The sequence below is a fragment of the Pterocles gutturalis genome, unplaced genomic scaffold (assembly GCF_000699245.1).
Source record: "Pterocles gutturalis isolate BGI_N339 unplaced genomic scaffold, ASM69924v1 scaffold22168, whole genome shotgun sequence".
In the NCBI taxonomy this organism is placed as follows: Eukaryota; Metazoa; Chordata; class Aves; order Pterocliformes; family Pteroclidae; genus Pterocles; species Pterocles gutturalis.
In genome coordinates, this window is record NW_010126193.1 from 31,495 (window position 1) to 48,304 (window position 16,810).

The 16,810-nt window shown below is 44.1% G+C and overlaps 1 protein-coding gene across 1 annotated transcript in view; it reads left to right on the forward strand.

Annotated features, from left to right (window-relative positions):
• The window catches only part of MEGF6 (multiple EGF-like-domains 6), a gene marked incomplete at both ends in the record, with an annotated part of 44,636 nt that extends 28,624 nt beyond the window's left edge, over nt 1-16,012 (forward strand). The window contains 7 exon segments of the mRNA XM_010078901.1: nt 1,728-1,856; nt 7,184-7,312; nt 11,973-12,101; nt 13,757-13,885; nt 14,373-14,498; nt 15,544-15,672; nt 15,884-16,012. Of these exon segments, the coding sequence (XP_010077203.1) occupies nt 1,728-1,856; nt 7,184-7,312; nt 11,973-12,101; nt 13,757-13,885; nt 14,373-14,498; nt 15,544-15,672; nt 15,884-16,012 (900 nt within the window).
• Between the last annotated feature and the right edge of the window lie 798 nt (nt 16,013-16,810).

The following is a 16,810-nucleotide window of genomic DNA, read 5'->3' on the forward strand; positions in this document are numbered from 1 at the left end:
GTGCTACCTTGGAAGCAAGACATTTACTATCCCTGGAAAGTTCCTCTGCTCCAGAGGCTTCTCTAGCATCTTGCTGCAGGTCGGGCTCTTTGTGCCTTTGCAGGCATCTCAGGTTCTCCGGCGGGATGGATGTATCTCGGCATGCACTGCAGCAGCCTGCGCCTGCTTGAGCAGGGGGCAGATTCTCTGTGATGTGGACTGCAAAATCATTTGTGAAGTGTACTGACCCGTTGCCATCACCTTGAAAGTCTCAGCTGTAGGCTAAACGACAGCTTGAAAAAAGCTCATCTGAGAGCCCCACACCTATTACTGCACTGGAATACTGTTTTCCTTGCACAGATCCTCTGGACTCTGAAATTTCAAGTGAGAAACATTGAGGAGGATCAAGCTTTTAAGGCACAAGTACACTTCAATGTATTTACTCACTGCACTAGCGTAGGAGCCATGATGCACGGTGATCTGCAGCTTTGGGTGATGCAAATGGGATTTTGCACTGTTCAACCCTGGGAAAAAATATATTCAAACAACGTCACATTTGAACAACAGCCCATTTTCCGACACAGATGATTGAAAGCAAAGGAATACTTAAGGTACCTTGCAATCCTTCTGTCTCCTGTCCCAACCTCTGGAGCCTCTGTAAGAGACCCAGGGCTTGGCTCCAGTAAGTAGAGAGTCACTAAGCTGCGGGAGCAGCTGAACTCACACCAGCTCCCATCACTGCCCACCTACGGTACCAAACAGGCAGCACCAAACCCACCCCTTTATTCTAGACACAGAGTTGTCTTTGAGGATCCTCATTGTTTTCTGTTCTCTATGTTTCTTTCCAGATTGCCTGAAAATCACTTTGTTGATGTAAATACTAAAGTCATACACTTTTAAAAGAGATCTGGCAATAATCTATGTAACTTTAGAGGGGAGTTCAAAAGATCTTCAAACCTAAGTTGAGGCCCTGTAATATTGTGTTACCCAAGTATATCTCTCTCTTTCAGCCTGTCCAAAATATCTAATGTGAATTAGGCAGCTGTCCCTATTCTTAATTGATTTTCCTCTAATCCTGGCAGAAATAATTTTCACTCTCAAGTGTTGTTTTCTTTCTTCCGACGATGAGTATCATGCAAATCTTTTAAAACTCCTTACATGAACTGCTGTGGAAATGTAATTGTTAATCTGTCCCCCAGATGTAATGTTTTCACTTGAATTTTTCAAAGCAGAGCCTGAAAGTGAACTATGTAGCTTTCAGTTTGGAGCTTTCCAAACGAAGCCACTACATCTCATATTTTCTCCAGCTCACTGGGGAAGGAGGATTTGCAGGAAAACAGAGGATAGGGCCTCAAAAGGAGGTGCAGAAGCTGAGAGCTTTCCCACTCCTGGCTGATGAAGTCCCAGAGGAGATGTGCATGTAAGCAATTCCAGACCAGCGTGAAAAGTGTCATCAAGCAGAACCTGTGAAGTCGCAGGCTTTGCAACTATCAGATTATATTAGTTTTCTGTGCAGAAATTAGTCTTTCAACACCCTGGCATTTTTCTAAAATAGACCTTAATAAAAACAGCCCAGCTTACTGGACCCCAAGGAGAATGCTTCATCACATCAGTTTTAGGGCATTACCATTATGCTTTCATTCTTCTTTTGCAAATAGTAAGAATTCCCATGTATCTAAATATTCCCTGTTGATATCTGATCTGCTCCAGGATTAACCTGTCATCTGGTTTTGATTCCTCTGCTGCAGGATGCCCCGAGGGAAGCTTTGGCCCAAGCTGCGAGTCCAGCTGTCAGTGCCAGAACGGAGCTGCCTGCGACCACGTGAGCGGAGCCTGTACTTGTGCAGCGGGCTGGACAGGAACGTTTTGTGAAAGAGGTACTGCTGCTCCCTCTGGTCCCTTTCAGGTTTATGCAGATTTTTTTTTTTTTTCCTCTGGATCACCAGGGAATTTACAGCACCTCATCTAAATAAACCGTTGAACTTCTCTGCAAGATAATTCTGAAATGTGCACTTCCATCCTAACTCAGCAAAGCATTTTGCCATGTGCCTAGCGTTGGGCACATGTTTTAATGTCATTAAAATTAGATGCGTGCTGAAGACCCCTTCTACATCACATCTTTATGAAGACTCTTTGTAAGCAGGGTCTTACTGTTGTAAAACTAAACAGGAAGATGTCTGTCCTGCCTTACACTTGCTTGCCCCTGGTGCATCTCTGAAACATTTTAGAGGAAAAACATAGATCTGTGCATCTTCCTGAAGGAGCTCTTTAAGAACAGATGTACTTTAATAAATCCAACAGATCATTTTCTATTACTTGGTAAAGTGTTGGAAAGGTTGGACTGGATTCCTTAGATACATTATTGTGAGTCAGTCTGGAGCATCATCTGAGGGTGGTTGTGCTGCGTCATTGTGCAGATCATTAAAAATACAGTCTTGATACGACAGAAACAGCACATAGACATTATGCAAGTTATTGAATTGTAAATGATTGAAGATTCTACAAATGATGATCATTAAACCAAATTAACAATCATTTTGCTTAGGAAGCGGCTTTATCAGCCCGTTTCTGAAGGCAGCGTTACAGCTATGATGGAGGGAAGCTGCCGTGCACTCGCAGGCAGCTGCTGCCCTCTGATGGGAAGGGAGCTGCTGCACAGCCTCACTGGTCATGGAGCAAACTGGAGTTCAGATAGTGCTGCTTTTTCCCCTCTCATTCTTACCAGGAGTTATACAAAATAAATACTCTTTTCAAGGTTCTGCTGCAAGTTGTGCCTCCTAATTTATAGTATCTCCACTATGTCCCTTCTTAAAAAGATTTAGCTGAACTCTGTTTTCATAAGTCTATCCTGTTTTAATTTTTATTGGAAAAGCAATACAGTTATCTGTGTTGTGATGTAAATTTGGGGGATTGATTTTCTTTTTTCAGGTGGGGAAAAAAGTGTTGCAGTTCCTTTTCATTAACTTGCTACCTTCAGTATGAAGTAGGACTTCGTAGGTTTACATGCCATCCCCTATTGCAAAACGTCACTTTGGACACTTTAAAGTTCTTTATTTGCCACAATTTTCGATAATCTCTTCTTATTGTTTATTAGCATTCTTAATGCAATCATAGCCCTTGCTAAGTCTCAACATGGGGCTTTTGTAGTATCTCTCTTTATGGTGAAGTTAACCAGGCTTATCCAGTGTACTCTGCCTCTGTGGTTGCGCACTAGGAACTGTAGAAAGTTCTTGGATTTACAGTACTGCGGTCAAGTGAGCCTGTATTTATCGTTTCAAGAATTTTTGTTACCGGCTGACATGCTGCAGTGTCTTGACCAGTAACTAGCGTTTATCCCCTAGCGAGGCAGCCAGCCTAAGGGAAGAACACAGTCACGATTGAGTGTGCCATGGTGTCTGAGGCAAGGGCGATGCTTCAGTCATGTTTCAATTTTAACTAAATCAAGGCAAACCTTTCAGTTCTCTGGACTCAAATGTTTTGGAGGAATAACACAAGACCTTGTATGTGATTCAGTGTTCTCTGAAAAGATCATGAAGAGTGGGGACAGTGTGGTGGCTCAGAAGATATTTGCAATATTCACTGCAAGCTGGCATGTACCTAGGTATATCGCCTCTCAGTAATACAGATAACAGCCAAAGCCACACCATCACCCACCAGCACAGGACAGTTTCCAGGCTAACCAGTAGCAGGAGATACTGCTGCTCCAGGTTGCTGTTTTCATGAGACCTTGCTGTGAATTAGTCAGGAGTTGACTGAACTTCTGTGTCCTCAGCAACAGGATGCTGCCAAGAGACCTCACACTCTTCAAAGTGCTTTTGTCTGTCCATCAGCATCTCGGTTCTGCTTTGCTCCGAGTCAGCTCTCATCTCCACCTGTATCGTTCAGTCGTACTGCTGTCTCTCCAGTAGTGATGTGAGCTTATATAAGAATAACGGGAAAGAATGAATTTATCAAGACACTTTCTTTCAGAAAGTTAGACATTTCTGAAGGTGGTACATGCCTGCTCCATCTTTCAGGTGTGCTCAGTCAATTAAAAAAAAAGGAATCTTGTGAATCCTGTAACTCTTTCAAAAGAGCTGTAAAAGGGACAGAACTGTTTCAGTTGCAAAGTAGCTGATGTTTGCAAATAAGCCTGAAAACAACATAATCTACAAAGAAATGTTTGCAGTCTATATGAACAACCCAGGAAAGGCTTCCTTTGCATTTTCTTGAAAGCAGCAAGTGATGCAACCAGAACACTGAAGAAATATCGTACGTTTCTTCACAATGTCTAGCATTACCAAGGGAAAATGAATCATTTTCGGTGGTTCCTTGAGAGTGATGCTACTAGCAATGCCACTGAGTATGTGTCCTCTCTGAGTGGAGAATGTTACGTGCCTGGGGAGAAGGTACCCAAGGCACTTCTGGAGTTCTGTCTGTTCTTGAACTGAAGCAGCCATTTATCCCTCTGTATTCTTTGTGCAAAAGCAGTAATCATAGCATAAGATAGCTTTGTAAGTCCTTTCTTTATCCTTTTGAAGCATAGATAATGCAAGTAGTATTTTCTCCAGAAAAGGTGCCTACTGTGATCACCCACTGCTGCAGAGCTTTGGTTTTAATGCACTTAAGCTAAACCGGCAAGTAAAAAAAAAATCAAATAAACCCAACAAAAAAAAAAAAAATCCAAAACCAATCTTTCTAGTAATAAATAGATGAATATATCAATGCTTACTGCAAATAAATATAAACATCTGACATGCTGGAAGCCTGGGCCGTGGGCTCCTGATCTCAGGCAACCCACCTGTCCAGCCAGCAAACCCAAAAGCCATCGAGGTGTGCCTGTGTTCCCTATCCGTGCTTGCAGCTCTGTTACAAGTGCACTGTGCCGGGTGAGCTCAGTCGCCCTGCCCTGCACCAGGTTTGCTCTGCTCCCATTTGGGAAGGCAATTGGTATAACTGGTGTAATTCTTTGGAGTGCTGAGCATCTGCTGCTCTCGCTCTGAAGATTGTGATTGTCTTCACTGCACCGTAATTTTGTTTAATTTTGTTCCCCACTGCTCTGCTATGTGTTGTATGACATTTGTCCACTTATGGGATCAGGCCAACAGAATAATTATCCAGTTCACTGCTTGATCTGAATTAGTATCCCAAAATGCTACACAATTAGCCCACAAACTGGAGGCAGCAGGAGTCTCAGACTTTTCCTACCATATGTTTATTAATTGCCGCATTAGTAACAGCGATGTATCGCCCTTGTGAAGTGCAGCACTCAGTTTGCATTTGCACTGCTGCCCAATTCAGCACTACTGCAGGACAGGCTGGCTGGGCTTCTCTCTTGGAATTTCAGCAGTTAGTTGTTACCATAACATAGCGTAGCGAGAGTTCTGTTTTAATAAGATAAAAGGGAAGAATAAATACTGTGCCTGTCTAGGAATAGCTGACAATGCTGTGTAGTCTCTGCATTAAACAAAAAAATACTTTGTCAGCCTTTGAAGTCACCTAGGGTTAAGTAGAAGTCCTTTCTTCTGTGCTGTGCCATACATGCTACTAGAGCATCATAAATAAGGTCATCAAGATTGAAACCACATGCTGATGTCTCTTCCTTACAACTTGATAACGGCTCTTTCCCCAGTATGAACGGAACAGAGGCTGAGGAATGTGTTACAGTTTTGTATCAGTAGGATATAAACTGTTTTTCTGAGACTGCACGTTCTTCAGAAGTGGTGTAAGGCTGCAATCTTCCACATGCCAAAGAAGAAGCTGCAGTCGGGACAGGATGAAGGGAAGAGGAGCCTTTGATTTTAAGTAGATGAAACAATCATATGTAGTCCCAAGCTGAGCAGGAGCTCTGAGAGTAAAGGAGCCAAAGCGGACATGGTGTTACGCTGCCATCATTGCTGTCTGAAGGTCCGGGCTTGCCTTTATCTACAGACACTGAATTTCCCCCCTTGTATCCAAAGCAGACAGCAGTGCTTTCTGCCAGAGGACTTACTGTCATTCCCACAAATTAAATTAGGAGTAGACTGGTACAAAAAGCCTGGGCATGAAGAAGAGAGAGGGCAAGGAAGGGGCCAGAAGAGTCCAACAGTGGAAGGTGCATGTGGATAACGGTGTTGTTCTGACCTGGTAGAGAGCTGTGAAATTCATGTGGAGGGCCACGGGGTAGTGCATAGGATGATGTTTGTCATGAGACTCTATTGGGAAGCCAGGCGTTCTGGTTTCATGGTAGAAGTATGTGAGTTTTCAATGTAAGTTTATGTTGAACAAGGAGGACAAAGAGCTATGTTTTATTGAATAACTGCTTATTTAATGAGCTCTGTCACTCCTTAGATTGAGTGATTCTGGGCTTCTGGGGAAGGAACAACATACAATTGTATTGTCTACAAATTTATTATCATTTAGTATAACATAATTATACATGTACTTATATAATCTGAACACATGTATACATATGCAGACAGGTTAAATTAAGGCTATATATACAAAATAATTCCTAATTATTTTTTTTAACTGTGCGTAGCAGTCTTAATGCAGCATTTTGGATGTGATGTGGCTCACTGACAGGCACCGATGGCTTATTTTCACCACTGTCAACACTGGTACAGTTGTAAATTGAATCCATGGGGCTGCTCTTCCTCATGTGTCCTGGATGGAGGTACTGAGCTCCTTAAGCTCCCTGGGGTTGTTCTGCTACGCTTAATTTGTCTTGGTTTTCTCTACTTGTTCTCATTGCTAGGTTTTCATTTCAGCAATGAACTACAACACTGTGGCTTACGTTCACTGTTTAAAAATCTTCAGAAAGTTGTCAGGAGAATAAATGGGAGCATAAGTTTTTGCATTTCAAAAGACAGAGATAATCAGGGCTGGCCCTCTGGTTTTGCATTATGTTGAATTATTTCCTTTTTCCTCTGTCCATTACAGAAGCACAAGTCCTGGCTTGTGTGAATCCATTCTCTCTCCTGTTTTGTGGCTTTTTGATATATTCTCAGACATGTTTCTCTGTGCAGAAATCTGTTGCTTGTGTAGAATGGGTCACGTTTTGCTGAGATACACGTGTCAGAATTGCACAGGCTTAACTTTTGAAGCAACTTTGTCTCTGAAGTGTAGTCACAGTGTGCCATGAAAAGATGGGCAGTGCCCTGTGTTTTCAGGTCTCTGGGCTAGGGTTTATACAAAAAAGAAATGGGGAACTTAGCTAAAAAAAGAATGGTTTGTGTTTTCACAGCTTGTCCAGATGGATTCTTTGGGCTTGACTGCCACCAGGTGTGCAAGTGCAAGAATGCTGCTGGATGTGACCATGTCTTGGGAACGTGCCGCTGCCTGCCTGGCTGGCTGGGAGAGACCTGCGAGCAGCGTATGTACGGGCTGTGCTCCCCATCCCTGTTCCCAAACCCTTTCAGCGCTAACATGGGTTTCTTCTGGGAATGCAGGGTGACCTAGCAGGGTACAATTTTAGATAGGTCACATTCCTTTCTAAAGATGCCAAAAAAGGGAAGGATTTTTGGTAGCTATGTAAGTAATCAACTTCATATTTTTTAACTGCTCTTAGAACTATCAGACATTATAAGCAACTGTTTTTAAATAGCTGAGCTGTCTCCTGCCTTATGATAAATCTCTGCTTTTTATTTTTGTGCAACGTTAAGAGAAGAAATATTATGTCTGTGTTTCTGGTGTATCTCATCTAATTATCAATTATAAAGTGACAGATTACAAATGCACAAACTGGAAAAAATGGAGCTGGGACTATTTTGTTATTTAAGCATGAGAAAATAGGTTTTAAACTAATTCTTAGAAAAGTTATTTCTTTAAAAAACCAACTTTCTAGGTTTTCACAAGTATGGATTATCCCACAATCTTTGAGTTAATAAGGGGTTTTTGTATGTTTGTGTGTATGCATATATAAAATTAGCTCTTCTGAGAAATTGTTCACCACATTTCATGGGAAATGACATTTCTTTAGCTACATCGCATTATAGATGGAGATCACTGAACCCGTTTCGGGTTTTAGTCTCTCAGCTTCCTAGTTTCAGTTTAGGATGAGGCCATCATCTATACTTCCTTTTGAAAGTATGACTGCTGTCTGCAGGACTGTGTTGTAGAACTGATGTCTAAAGCAGCTCTACAAGGAGCCAGGTTTTTTTGTTAGTGAACACTTTCGTACAATTTCTTTAATCCATAGCTTGCAGATTTCTGCAGTAGAAAATTATTCTAGAAAATAGAGATAAATGATACTTGTATTGAAACAATTCTATTCTCCAGCCATACACCATGTTATAATCAGCCCTGTCTGAGGACTCCATTTGCTCTTGATAGTATTTTTCTCTCATTTGCCCCCGCCATGCAACACAGTCTTTCTTCTGAAGGGGCTTCTCCTGCAAAATCCCCTGCTCTTTTGATTTACAGAAGGGTCAATGCTGATGAGTCTTTCCACTTTTTAGATACTTCTGCAGCCATCCCACTGCTGCATCCCACTTTTTGCCTCCTTGTGCCCCCCCTCTGTAGGAATACTTGTCTCTCCATCTCCCACCGCCTGAAGATGGTGGTGGTAGTACTCCCCTGTGGGTGTAGGTTAATGAGCTGACCATTAAATAAATGCAGAGCCAAAGCCATACGCAAAGCAGAAAATATGCTGCTGAATAGGTACGATGTTCGCTTCTTGGTTGCAGCCCACTTTTCCTGCCCTTCAGTCGAGCCGTGGTGTTAGCAATGTGTCACCTTGGCCTTTCCCCGCCCCTTAGATGGCATTAGGGATGGGAAGCTTTGTTACATATTTCATTAAATTCAATTAAGAAATGCAGCTCTTTGTCAACAGCCCTCTGTGCCCCCCCTCTACTGACATGAGAAGGAAGCTATTTATTCTTTTGCGCCGCAGCCATTAGAGCTTTGTGCCAGGTTGATTTATTCCTCATGCTGGTGGAGATGCCAAAGCCTCTGAGGTCTCCTTTGCCCGTAAGTAAAAGAGCAAGGTCAGTTCGCAGTGCAAAGGGTCATCTCCTTTTCTCTTGGCTAGACGATGAGTCTTCGTTTTGATTTGAAGGCTGGACCGTGGCCTTGCCACTCCAAAGCTGCTCAGAGTAAAGCAACCATGGGTCAGAGGCGCCAGCTTATCACTCCCCATCCTTGTTGTGTGTTTAATATTCCCCTTGCTGGTTCTGGGACTTGCCAGCTCTAGCAGCTGGAAGTACAGCACTCATGTTCACGTAATCAGATTTCAGGCAATGTGCTGGAGGATATGGAGGAATAATTTTTACATCATGGGATTTGAATTGATCTTAAGCCGGCCATGCAGTACATTTAATACAGTCCTATCTAATTATGGGCAATACGGACAGCAGTGCCTTTTGTTGAAGCTGCCTAACACTTTCCATTACAAGACTATGTTTTTCAATTGCTTGTAAATGAATTATATTAATCTGGGATGAAATCTGCCAAGCAAACTCTGCCTCAGCTTAAGGTTGTTTGGTGATTTTTTTTTTTTTTTTTTTTCTTGGAGGGGGGTGGTTTTGAGTGTCTGCCTAAGAGATTTTAGGTTTACAAAAAAGTTTAGGAAAGGTGTGTCACCAATATTTAAAATAAATTAAACTGTTTCATGGAGTGTCATAATGCCTCAGCGGTATAGAGTCAGGACTTGACTTTTGGCATCTCTTCATGCCAGAGATGTAACCTTCCTTTTTGCGTACAAATTCATCCAAATTTTATAGTTTCTAAAAACAAACAAACAAAAAAAACATGAAAAAAATTTTCTCACGTCGTGTGTGGACTGTGGAAGTTGAATACAAGTCAGCATCTGCATTTTGCCCTGCTTCTGGTAGTACTAAAAAATGTCTCTGGAGCTGTTGGGGCTCAGCAGGATCTTCACAGAAGTTGTTCCTTGTGGTAAAACAAGACCACGATGGTTTGCAAAATAAATGAGTATGGAAAGATCAGGTCTGCCGGAGTCTCTGCTCAAGGGCACTGTTAACCAGGCATTTGACATTTCATCATGTGTGAGCACTTGACTTTGCAAATTCCGTGTTCTTTTAGAGCTGAAACTTCATTTTGGGGAGAATTATCCACAGGAGCTGCATGAAATCAAAACTTCTGGGCACTCTATTGAGTCTTAGTGCCCATCATTTCCTTGTGTCCCCTGACACTTTTGGTGGCTGTTGACTTCCAGTCTGAATGTTTTGATCTCCAGATTCACATGTTCCTTCCTCTGTGTGCAAAAAGAGATTTTAAAGACTGCAAAAGAATAAATCTTCCTCTTAGAGAGGAAAGGCACTGAGAGGAAAATTCTGAACCAGGAAGAAGAGTAATAATTTAAACTTTTCCATTGCTTCTTTCCATTGCAGTCATCATGAAGAAAGCAGAAAAGTCCCAAGGATGTTTGTACATTCAGTTGAGAAACTTCATAAAATAGCCTGAATATATCACATGTTACCTTATCCTTCAGAAGAGTAGTTTGTTAACCAGGATTGTCCTACAGAAAAGCTAAAAAAAGCTTGTATCCACTCAATAGAAAAATTAAAGTTTTCTCCTCCAGAAATTTTGCTTTCTTACCAGAATTTTCACTGGAAAACTCTTTTGTCTTCTTGGTAAGCATAGCAAGAACTTTGCACACGTACTCCAAAAACCTCACACAAACCACTAGTAACTGGTCAGGGGACCTGGTTATGAGCTGGTTTTTCCTTTGGCTTGGTTATGATATAGTTCTGGTCTGTATTGTGGAAATATTTAGTTCTGCTCCCAAAACTGAGCCAGAGCTCTGTAGGATGGGCTGAACTTTTTAACTTGGCAACCAAGCCTCATTTGCAGAACAAACTTTTAACTGTGATGGGACTGAGCTCCTGCACTTTCTTGTGGTTTCAATGTGGATCGGGTTCAAGCAATGACAGAAAATGAACACTGTTGGGAAGAAGTCCTGGGAGAAATGGTGTCTGTGAGAACGGCATTGTGAAGCTGGAAATCCTCAGATGGGGAGAAAAGGGCTGAGAAGAGATCAGATACTGTCAACCAAGTTGACCCCTGAGGTTGAGATGGTTTCACTCCTCCCTTCAGTCCCCAGGGACCTGTCTTCCTGCAGGAGTGCATCTCATTCTGCACACTGACACCCTAAAAGGCATAGAGGTTTTGATGAAAAGTCATTGCTTGGGTCTGGTTCTGGGAGATGCCACATTCAGTGAGTGCAGGACACTTTTCTAGATCAGGGATCAGAGCCTTTTTTTGCCTCCCCAATGTGTGACAGCAGTGCTGCTGGCATGGGAGGCTCTAACAGCTTTGTACAAGTGAAGGAGAGCCTTTGCAAGGCAGGCACGGAACCTATGCAAGGAGGCCATCCAACTTCATCAACTCATTTTATGTTCTGTGGGTGATACCTGAAGAAAGCAGGGTAGCAGTACTGTCTGTTTTCCACTATTTAAAGCTAACCAAATCTCCAGTGCAGTGGAGACTACAGGAACTTTATCACTACCGTTTTTCGTAAGCTGAACAGCACTGAACACAGACTTGCAGCGAGTGTCTGTTTGCGAGATGCTGTGTTAAGTTTTCACCTGAGAGCCAGCTGCTTAACTGAATGTGTTGAAAATACCACCCCTCTCTGACCAAAGAATGAGGCTCTGGGTGAGCAAAGGCATCCAGCTGTGAAAAATGAACACAGAAAACAATGAAGTTGTCAGTTCTCTTACCAGGATGCAAATAAATACCCAGGCTGTCAAGCTGGTGGTTCTGCTGGACCATTAGTTTAGCACAAAAACATTCTGCAGGGCAGCGAATGACAGCTGATCCATCACCCAAGCAGTCTTGCCCTTCGATAAAACTTCTTCAGTTCATGCTATGATACATATTTTTAAGCCCTATTATTTAGTGTCAGGCATGGCTAATATATGGACTCAGGTGCCCTTACGATGTGAGAAGTGTGTCATCAGAAGCCAGTTTCAAACTGATTTTTCCGGCATTGGGTTGTGTCTCAGGTTTGCCCTGTACGATGCCTCCTTTGATGCATCCTGATGGGGTTTTATGGACTTTCCTTGTTGCAGCCTGCCAGGGGGATAGCTACGGGCCAGGCTGCAGTAACGCTTGTCACTGTCACAATGGAGCACTCTGTCATCATGAAACCGGGATGTGCCTTTGTAGCCCGGGGTGGAAAGGAGCCACCTGCCAAGAAGGTATAGTTGGAAATTCAAACCCCTGCCAGAGGATTATGGGAGGGAAAAAATAAAACTCCTGCTTAAGGGGATTTGTTGGTATTTTAATTATCAGCTCATTGCCCTGTTGTGTCATTGGTTTTGTATCTGCACAATAACGTGGCTTGGTCCTTAAAATAAATCCGTGATGCTGCGTTGCAGGGGCCAGGTGTAGGTGCTCAGTGTACATGGGGCAAAGGGGGTGGAAAGAGTCATAAACTTGGAAAGAGCTGGTTTTGAAGACTGACTGATTAAGGGAGAAAAGGTCCATAAAATTCCCGTTTATGACACTGAAACAAAACCGTTTCTTTTCTATGGCCTGCTTTACTGTCCCATGCACCCGACTGATCCACATCATTACTGCACGCTGTTCCAGACATAGGCTAAATCCAGAACATGTGAAAGGCATTGGGACTTCCAGCCTTGGCAATTAGACCGATACGTGTGACTCAAACACAAGCCCAACTCCAAGGAGCCTTAAGAAAAGAGGCTGGCAAAGAAAAGCTGTGCCAAGGCTTATGTTTCATCTCCTAATCCCGTGTACCCAAGCCTCTAGAAAAAGTCTTTCCATCACCATTGCGGAAGGCTCCTTTTTCTGTGCCTCCCTGCAAGGTCCCTGGCTCTACAGGCAGTGTCACAGAGCCAGGGTTGCAGGGCTGTAGGGCAATTGCTGCTGCGGATGCTCCTGGGGTTTGGAGTCAGCGCGTCCATGCAAGCAGCGGCTGCATACCGAGAGTACAGTTAGGGAAAGGGAATGAAAGCTGACAGGGGTAGGGGAATGTATAAATTAAGTGAGTCATCCCTTAAAACCTTTCCATGATGGACTGAAAAACTGGGAAGGCGCCAAACCGTTCTTGGTGACATGTGCAACACGACCTAAAGTTTTCTGGTTTGCCTGAAGGCCTCAAATACAAAACCAAAAAAAATGTTGTCAAGTATTAAGACATTGTCAAACTTTTTTTCTTTAATCATACGTTTTGGGGGTTTCTTTTCTCTTTGAAAGTAAGGAGGTAGAATAAATGTGTGAGGCTGGGTGAGCCATTCTCTGGTGGTTGTGCTTTTGCAGAGTGAGAATTTGCTCCTGTTAGCATCTTAAAAAGGTGCCACTGTAGCACATGAAAAAGGTCTGTATTTTTGTGCCAAAAAATTTAGATTCTATACATAAGATTTGGTTGTGATGGGAATTAATAAACTCGCTTAATTAAAATCAGGTAAAGCTGTGAAATCTCATCAGCCAGCTGTGGGTAGCAAGATCAATTAGAAAAGTAATTGCAATGTTGGGAGGACTGTACAAAGAAATTTTGAAAACAGGGAGATCAATAACTCCTATCCCTGGCATTGAGAAAGCTGGTAGGAACCAAGAGATGTTTTCGGTAGGTGCGAACAGAAATTCTTGAGGTCATTTGTTGGGTCATAGCTAATTGACTTCATCACCTGTTTTATTCCCAGACGAGTTTTACACTGGTCTGTGTAATTCCTTATCAGTCGTGGCCCCGTTTTCACTCTGTTGTACCTCCCACGGCATCTCCATGATCCCTGGGGTGAAAGGGAGTGTAAACTGCGAAAGGTTGTGTTTAACCAGTGTCCTCCTCCTGCTTTTCTTAATGGAAGGCTTTTGTCCTGCCTCCTCTTTGCAGCCTGTCTTCCTGGCTGGTATGGTGCAAACTGTCTCCAGCGCTGTGTCTGCCACGGCCAGGCTACGTGTGACCGTGTGACAGGCGAGTGCCGGTGTCCCCAGGGTCGGACAGGGATAACGTGTGAACTGGGTGAGTCTCGTCACATCCTCCATCTAGCCAGCGCCTTGTTTCAGTCGGTCTGGGAGGAAAATCAGTTCTGGTGAGGTCTGGTTTGAGACAGTCCATAAAAAAGAGAAATGAGGGGCAGAGAGGTTGAAAAAGTTGGCGTTGTTTAGTCAGAGGTGACAAGACTGCGGGGAGAGATGATATTAGCACATGAATGTACCACAGTGCTAGAAGCTTGCTGGACAAAGGAGAAGAATGAGCTATCCTCTCTCCCTTGGGGACAGAGAAGATGAGTAATGAACTCAATTTGAGGAGAAAAAAATAATAAAATAAATCCTCCAATAGGAAAAAAGGTGTATTTCTGGAGAATTTCGCCAAGTGAGGCTTCAAAATCTCCCTCACTGAAAGCTTTTAGGACCAGCTTAGGTGTCTCACCATCTTTCAGAGGTATGTGTTCTCCCTGGAGCCCGTCCCAACCGGCTCCCCGTCAGCCTCCCCCATCTTGTTTCAGAGTGTGGGGATGGGAGGCACGGAGAGCGCTGTGAGCAGAACTGTACCTGCCACCACGGGGTTTGTGACCAGAACTCGGGAAAATGCATCTGCCATGCTGGCTGGACCGGAGACCACTGTGCTGTCGGTAAGGGTAGTTCCTTCTCCAGATGCTTTATTTTAACTCTCTCCTCTGCAACCAGCCATTTCTGTCTCCACAATAAGAAGCCCATCTCTGTTTTGTATCTTAATTTTCCAGTATTCTGTAGGCCAATAGGAAGTAATGCCAATGTGAGCACTCACCGTGTGTCTTGGGAGCCCCAGGGCAGCTCTCTGTGCAACCACAAATACTTGCCCTTGTCCAAATCATTTTATCTCCTTCTACTTCTGCTCCCTGCCTGCTAGGGAAATTAAGGTATTTCTCTACCTTATGGGTACAAGGAAGAATATACGAAAGGGAGTGGGTTGTAAGGAGAGTTTGCCAGGTCAGCCACGTGCTGCTGCGTCTCAGCCAACTGGACTGTGATGGTTCCAGTTGTACCTGCCTTGCATGCGGTCCAGTTTGCCCAGATTTGACATAGCTGCTGGCATGTTTAGATCCATGTAAATCCCTGAAATAGAAATCTCGTAAGCAGTAGGTATCAGATGACTTGAAATATGCCTTCAGCTTGGCCAGTGATGTGCTGTGACTTCTGCAAGCCACAAGCAATTTTCTGATGTCTCCTGAGGTGCTGCGGACTCTCAAAGCCTCAGCTACTGGTGTGATCTGGAAATCCTTCACAGTGCCCACCATCCTTTTCTTCAGGCCTACTTTCTCTATGGTCACTTTGCAGAGCCCTGTGAAACGGAGAGCAGTAGGTGGACACAGTGTATTTTCACTGTTCGATCAGCTGTCCCTCTGTCTATGCAAACTGTGTAAAAGTGAATGGCATCACCATCTCTATAGACACCATCTGGATTAAAAATGACTAAGTCTTTGCAAGCTTTCATGCAAGCTTTCTTCATTTATTAATAGCCAACACTAAATTCTTTTAATATTCTTAATATATTTTCTTTCAATGGTATTTTCTGGGCATGCAGTCTTCTAAATATACATCGCCATGTGCAAGAAGAACAATATTGGCTTATTTTCCAATGATGGATGCTTTCCGTGCAGTGGGAAGAACTGTTGCTCTCTCTGCTTCTCCTGGCAGCTTGTGCCCCGGGATTTTTCGGCAAGCAGTGCAAGGAGCAATGTGACTGCGTGCACGGCGTGTCCTGCCACCGTCAAACTGGAGCATGTCGCTGTGAAAAGGGATGGCGAGGGAGGCACTGTGACAAACGTGAGTGTCTGCTGGGTGTTTATGGAGGAAAGTTCACGTTGGAGTGTACGTTCCTCCCAGATCTGATGCTGATGGCAGGATCCTTTCACTCCTGCGTTGCTCCATGGGGTCCGTCTGGAAGTGTTCATGGGGATGGGTGCAACAGATCTGTTGGAGCTGGGATGGCTTTGCCCAGCCCCTGCCCTAACAAAGATCGGTTGCACCATTGCAGCTTGCTTGCCTGGACGCTACGGCGTGGGCTGTGCCCAGCGGTGCCGGTGTCCTGCAGGTATCCCCTGCCATCACCTGACGGGCGAGTGCGGCTGTCCTCCGGGATTCACCGGCTATGGCTGTGAGAAAAGTAAGTTTGTTATAAGAGTGCAAGTACTTTCCTTGTAAATTAATTAAGAAATGAATTTCTTAAATAAAATCTTGATGATATAATCAATGTCTGAAGAGGAAGGAGACAACAACCTCACAGCAGTGAAGATGGACAAGGGCTATGCGTCACTCATCCAAATGGTTTGGCGGGTTCTGACCTCTGTGCCTGGCATAGTTTGGGCTGGTGAGGTTTGCCTTCTCAAGGTTCGCAGCTCTCAGGCTGGCAGGGAGTAGCCACGGACTGAACTGTATAAAAACTCAGTGGATCAGGAACTGGCTGGACGCTCACACTCAAAGACTCACGGTCAATGGCTCAATGTCCAAGTGGAGACCGGTGACAAGTGGTGTTCTGCAGGGGTCAGTGTTGGGACCAGTGTTGTTTAACATCTTTGCTGGCAACAAGGACAGTGGGACTGAGTGCACCCTCAGCAAGTTTGCTGACGACACCAAGCTGTGTGGTGCGGTCAACGTGCTGGAGGGAAGGGATGCCATCCAGAGGGACTTGGACAGGCTTGAGAGGTGGGCCTGTCCAAACCTCATGAAGTTCAACAAGGCCAAGTGGAAGGTCCTGCATGTGGGTCGAGGCAACTCCAAGCACAAATACAGGCTGGGCAGAGAATGACTTGAGAGCAGCCCTGAAGAGAAGGACTTGGGGGGGTGCTGGTTGATGAGAAGCTGAACATGAGCTGGCGGTGTCTGCTTGCAGCCCAGAAAGCCAAGTGTGTCCTGGGCTGCATCAAAAGAAGATTCTGCCCCTCTGCTCGGCTTTTGTGAGACC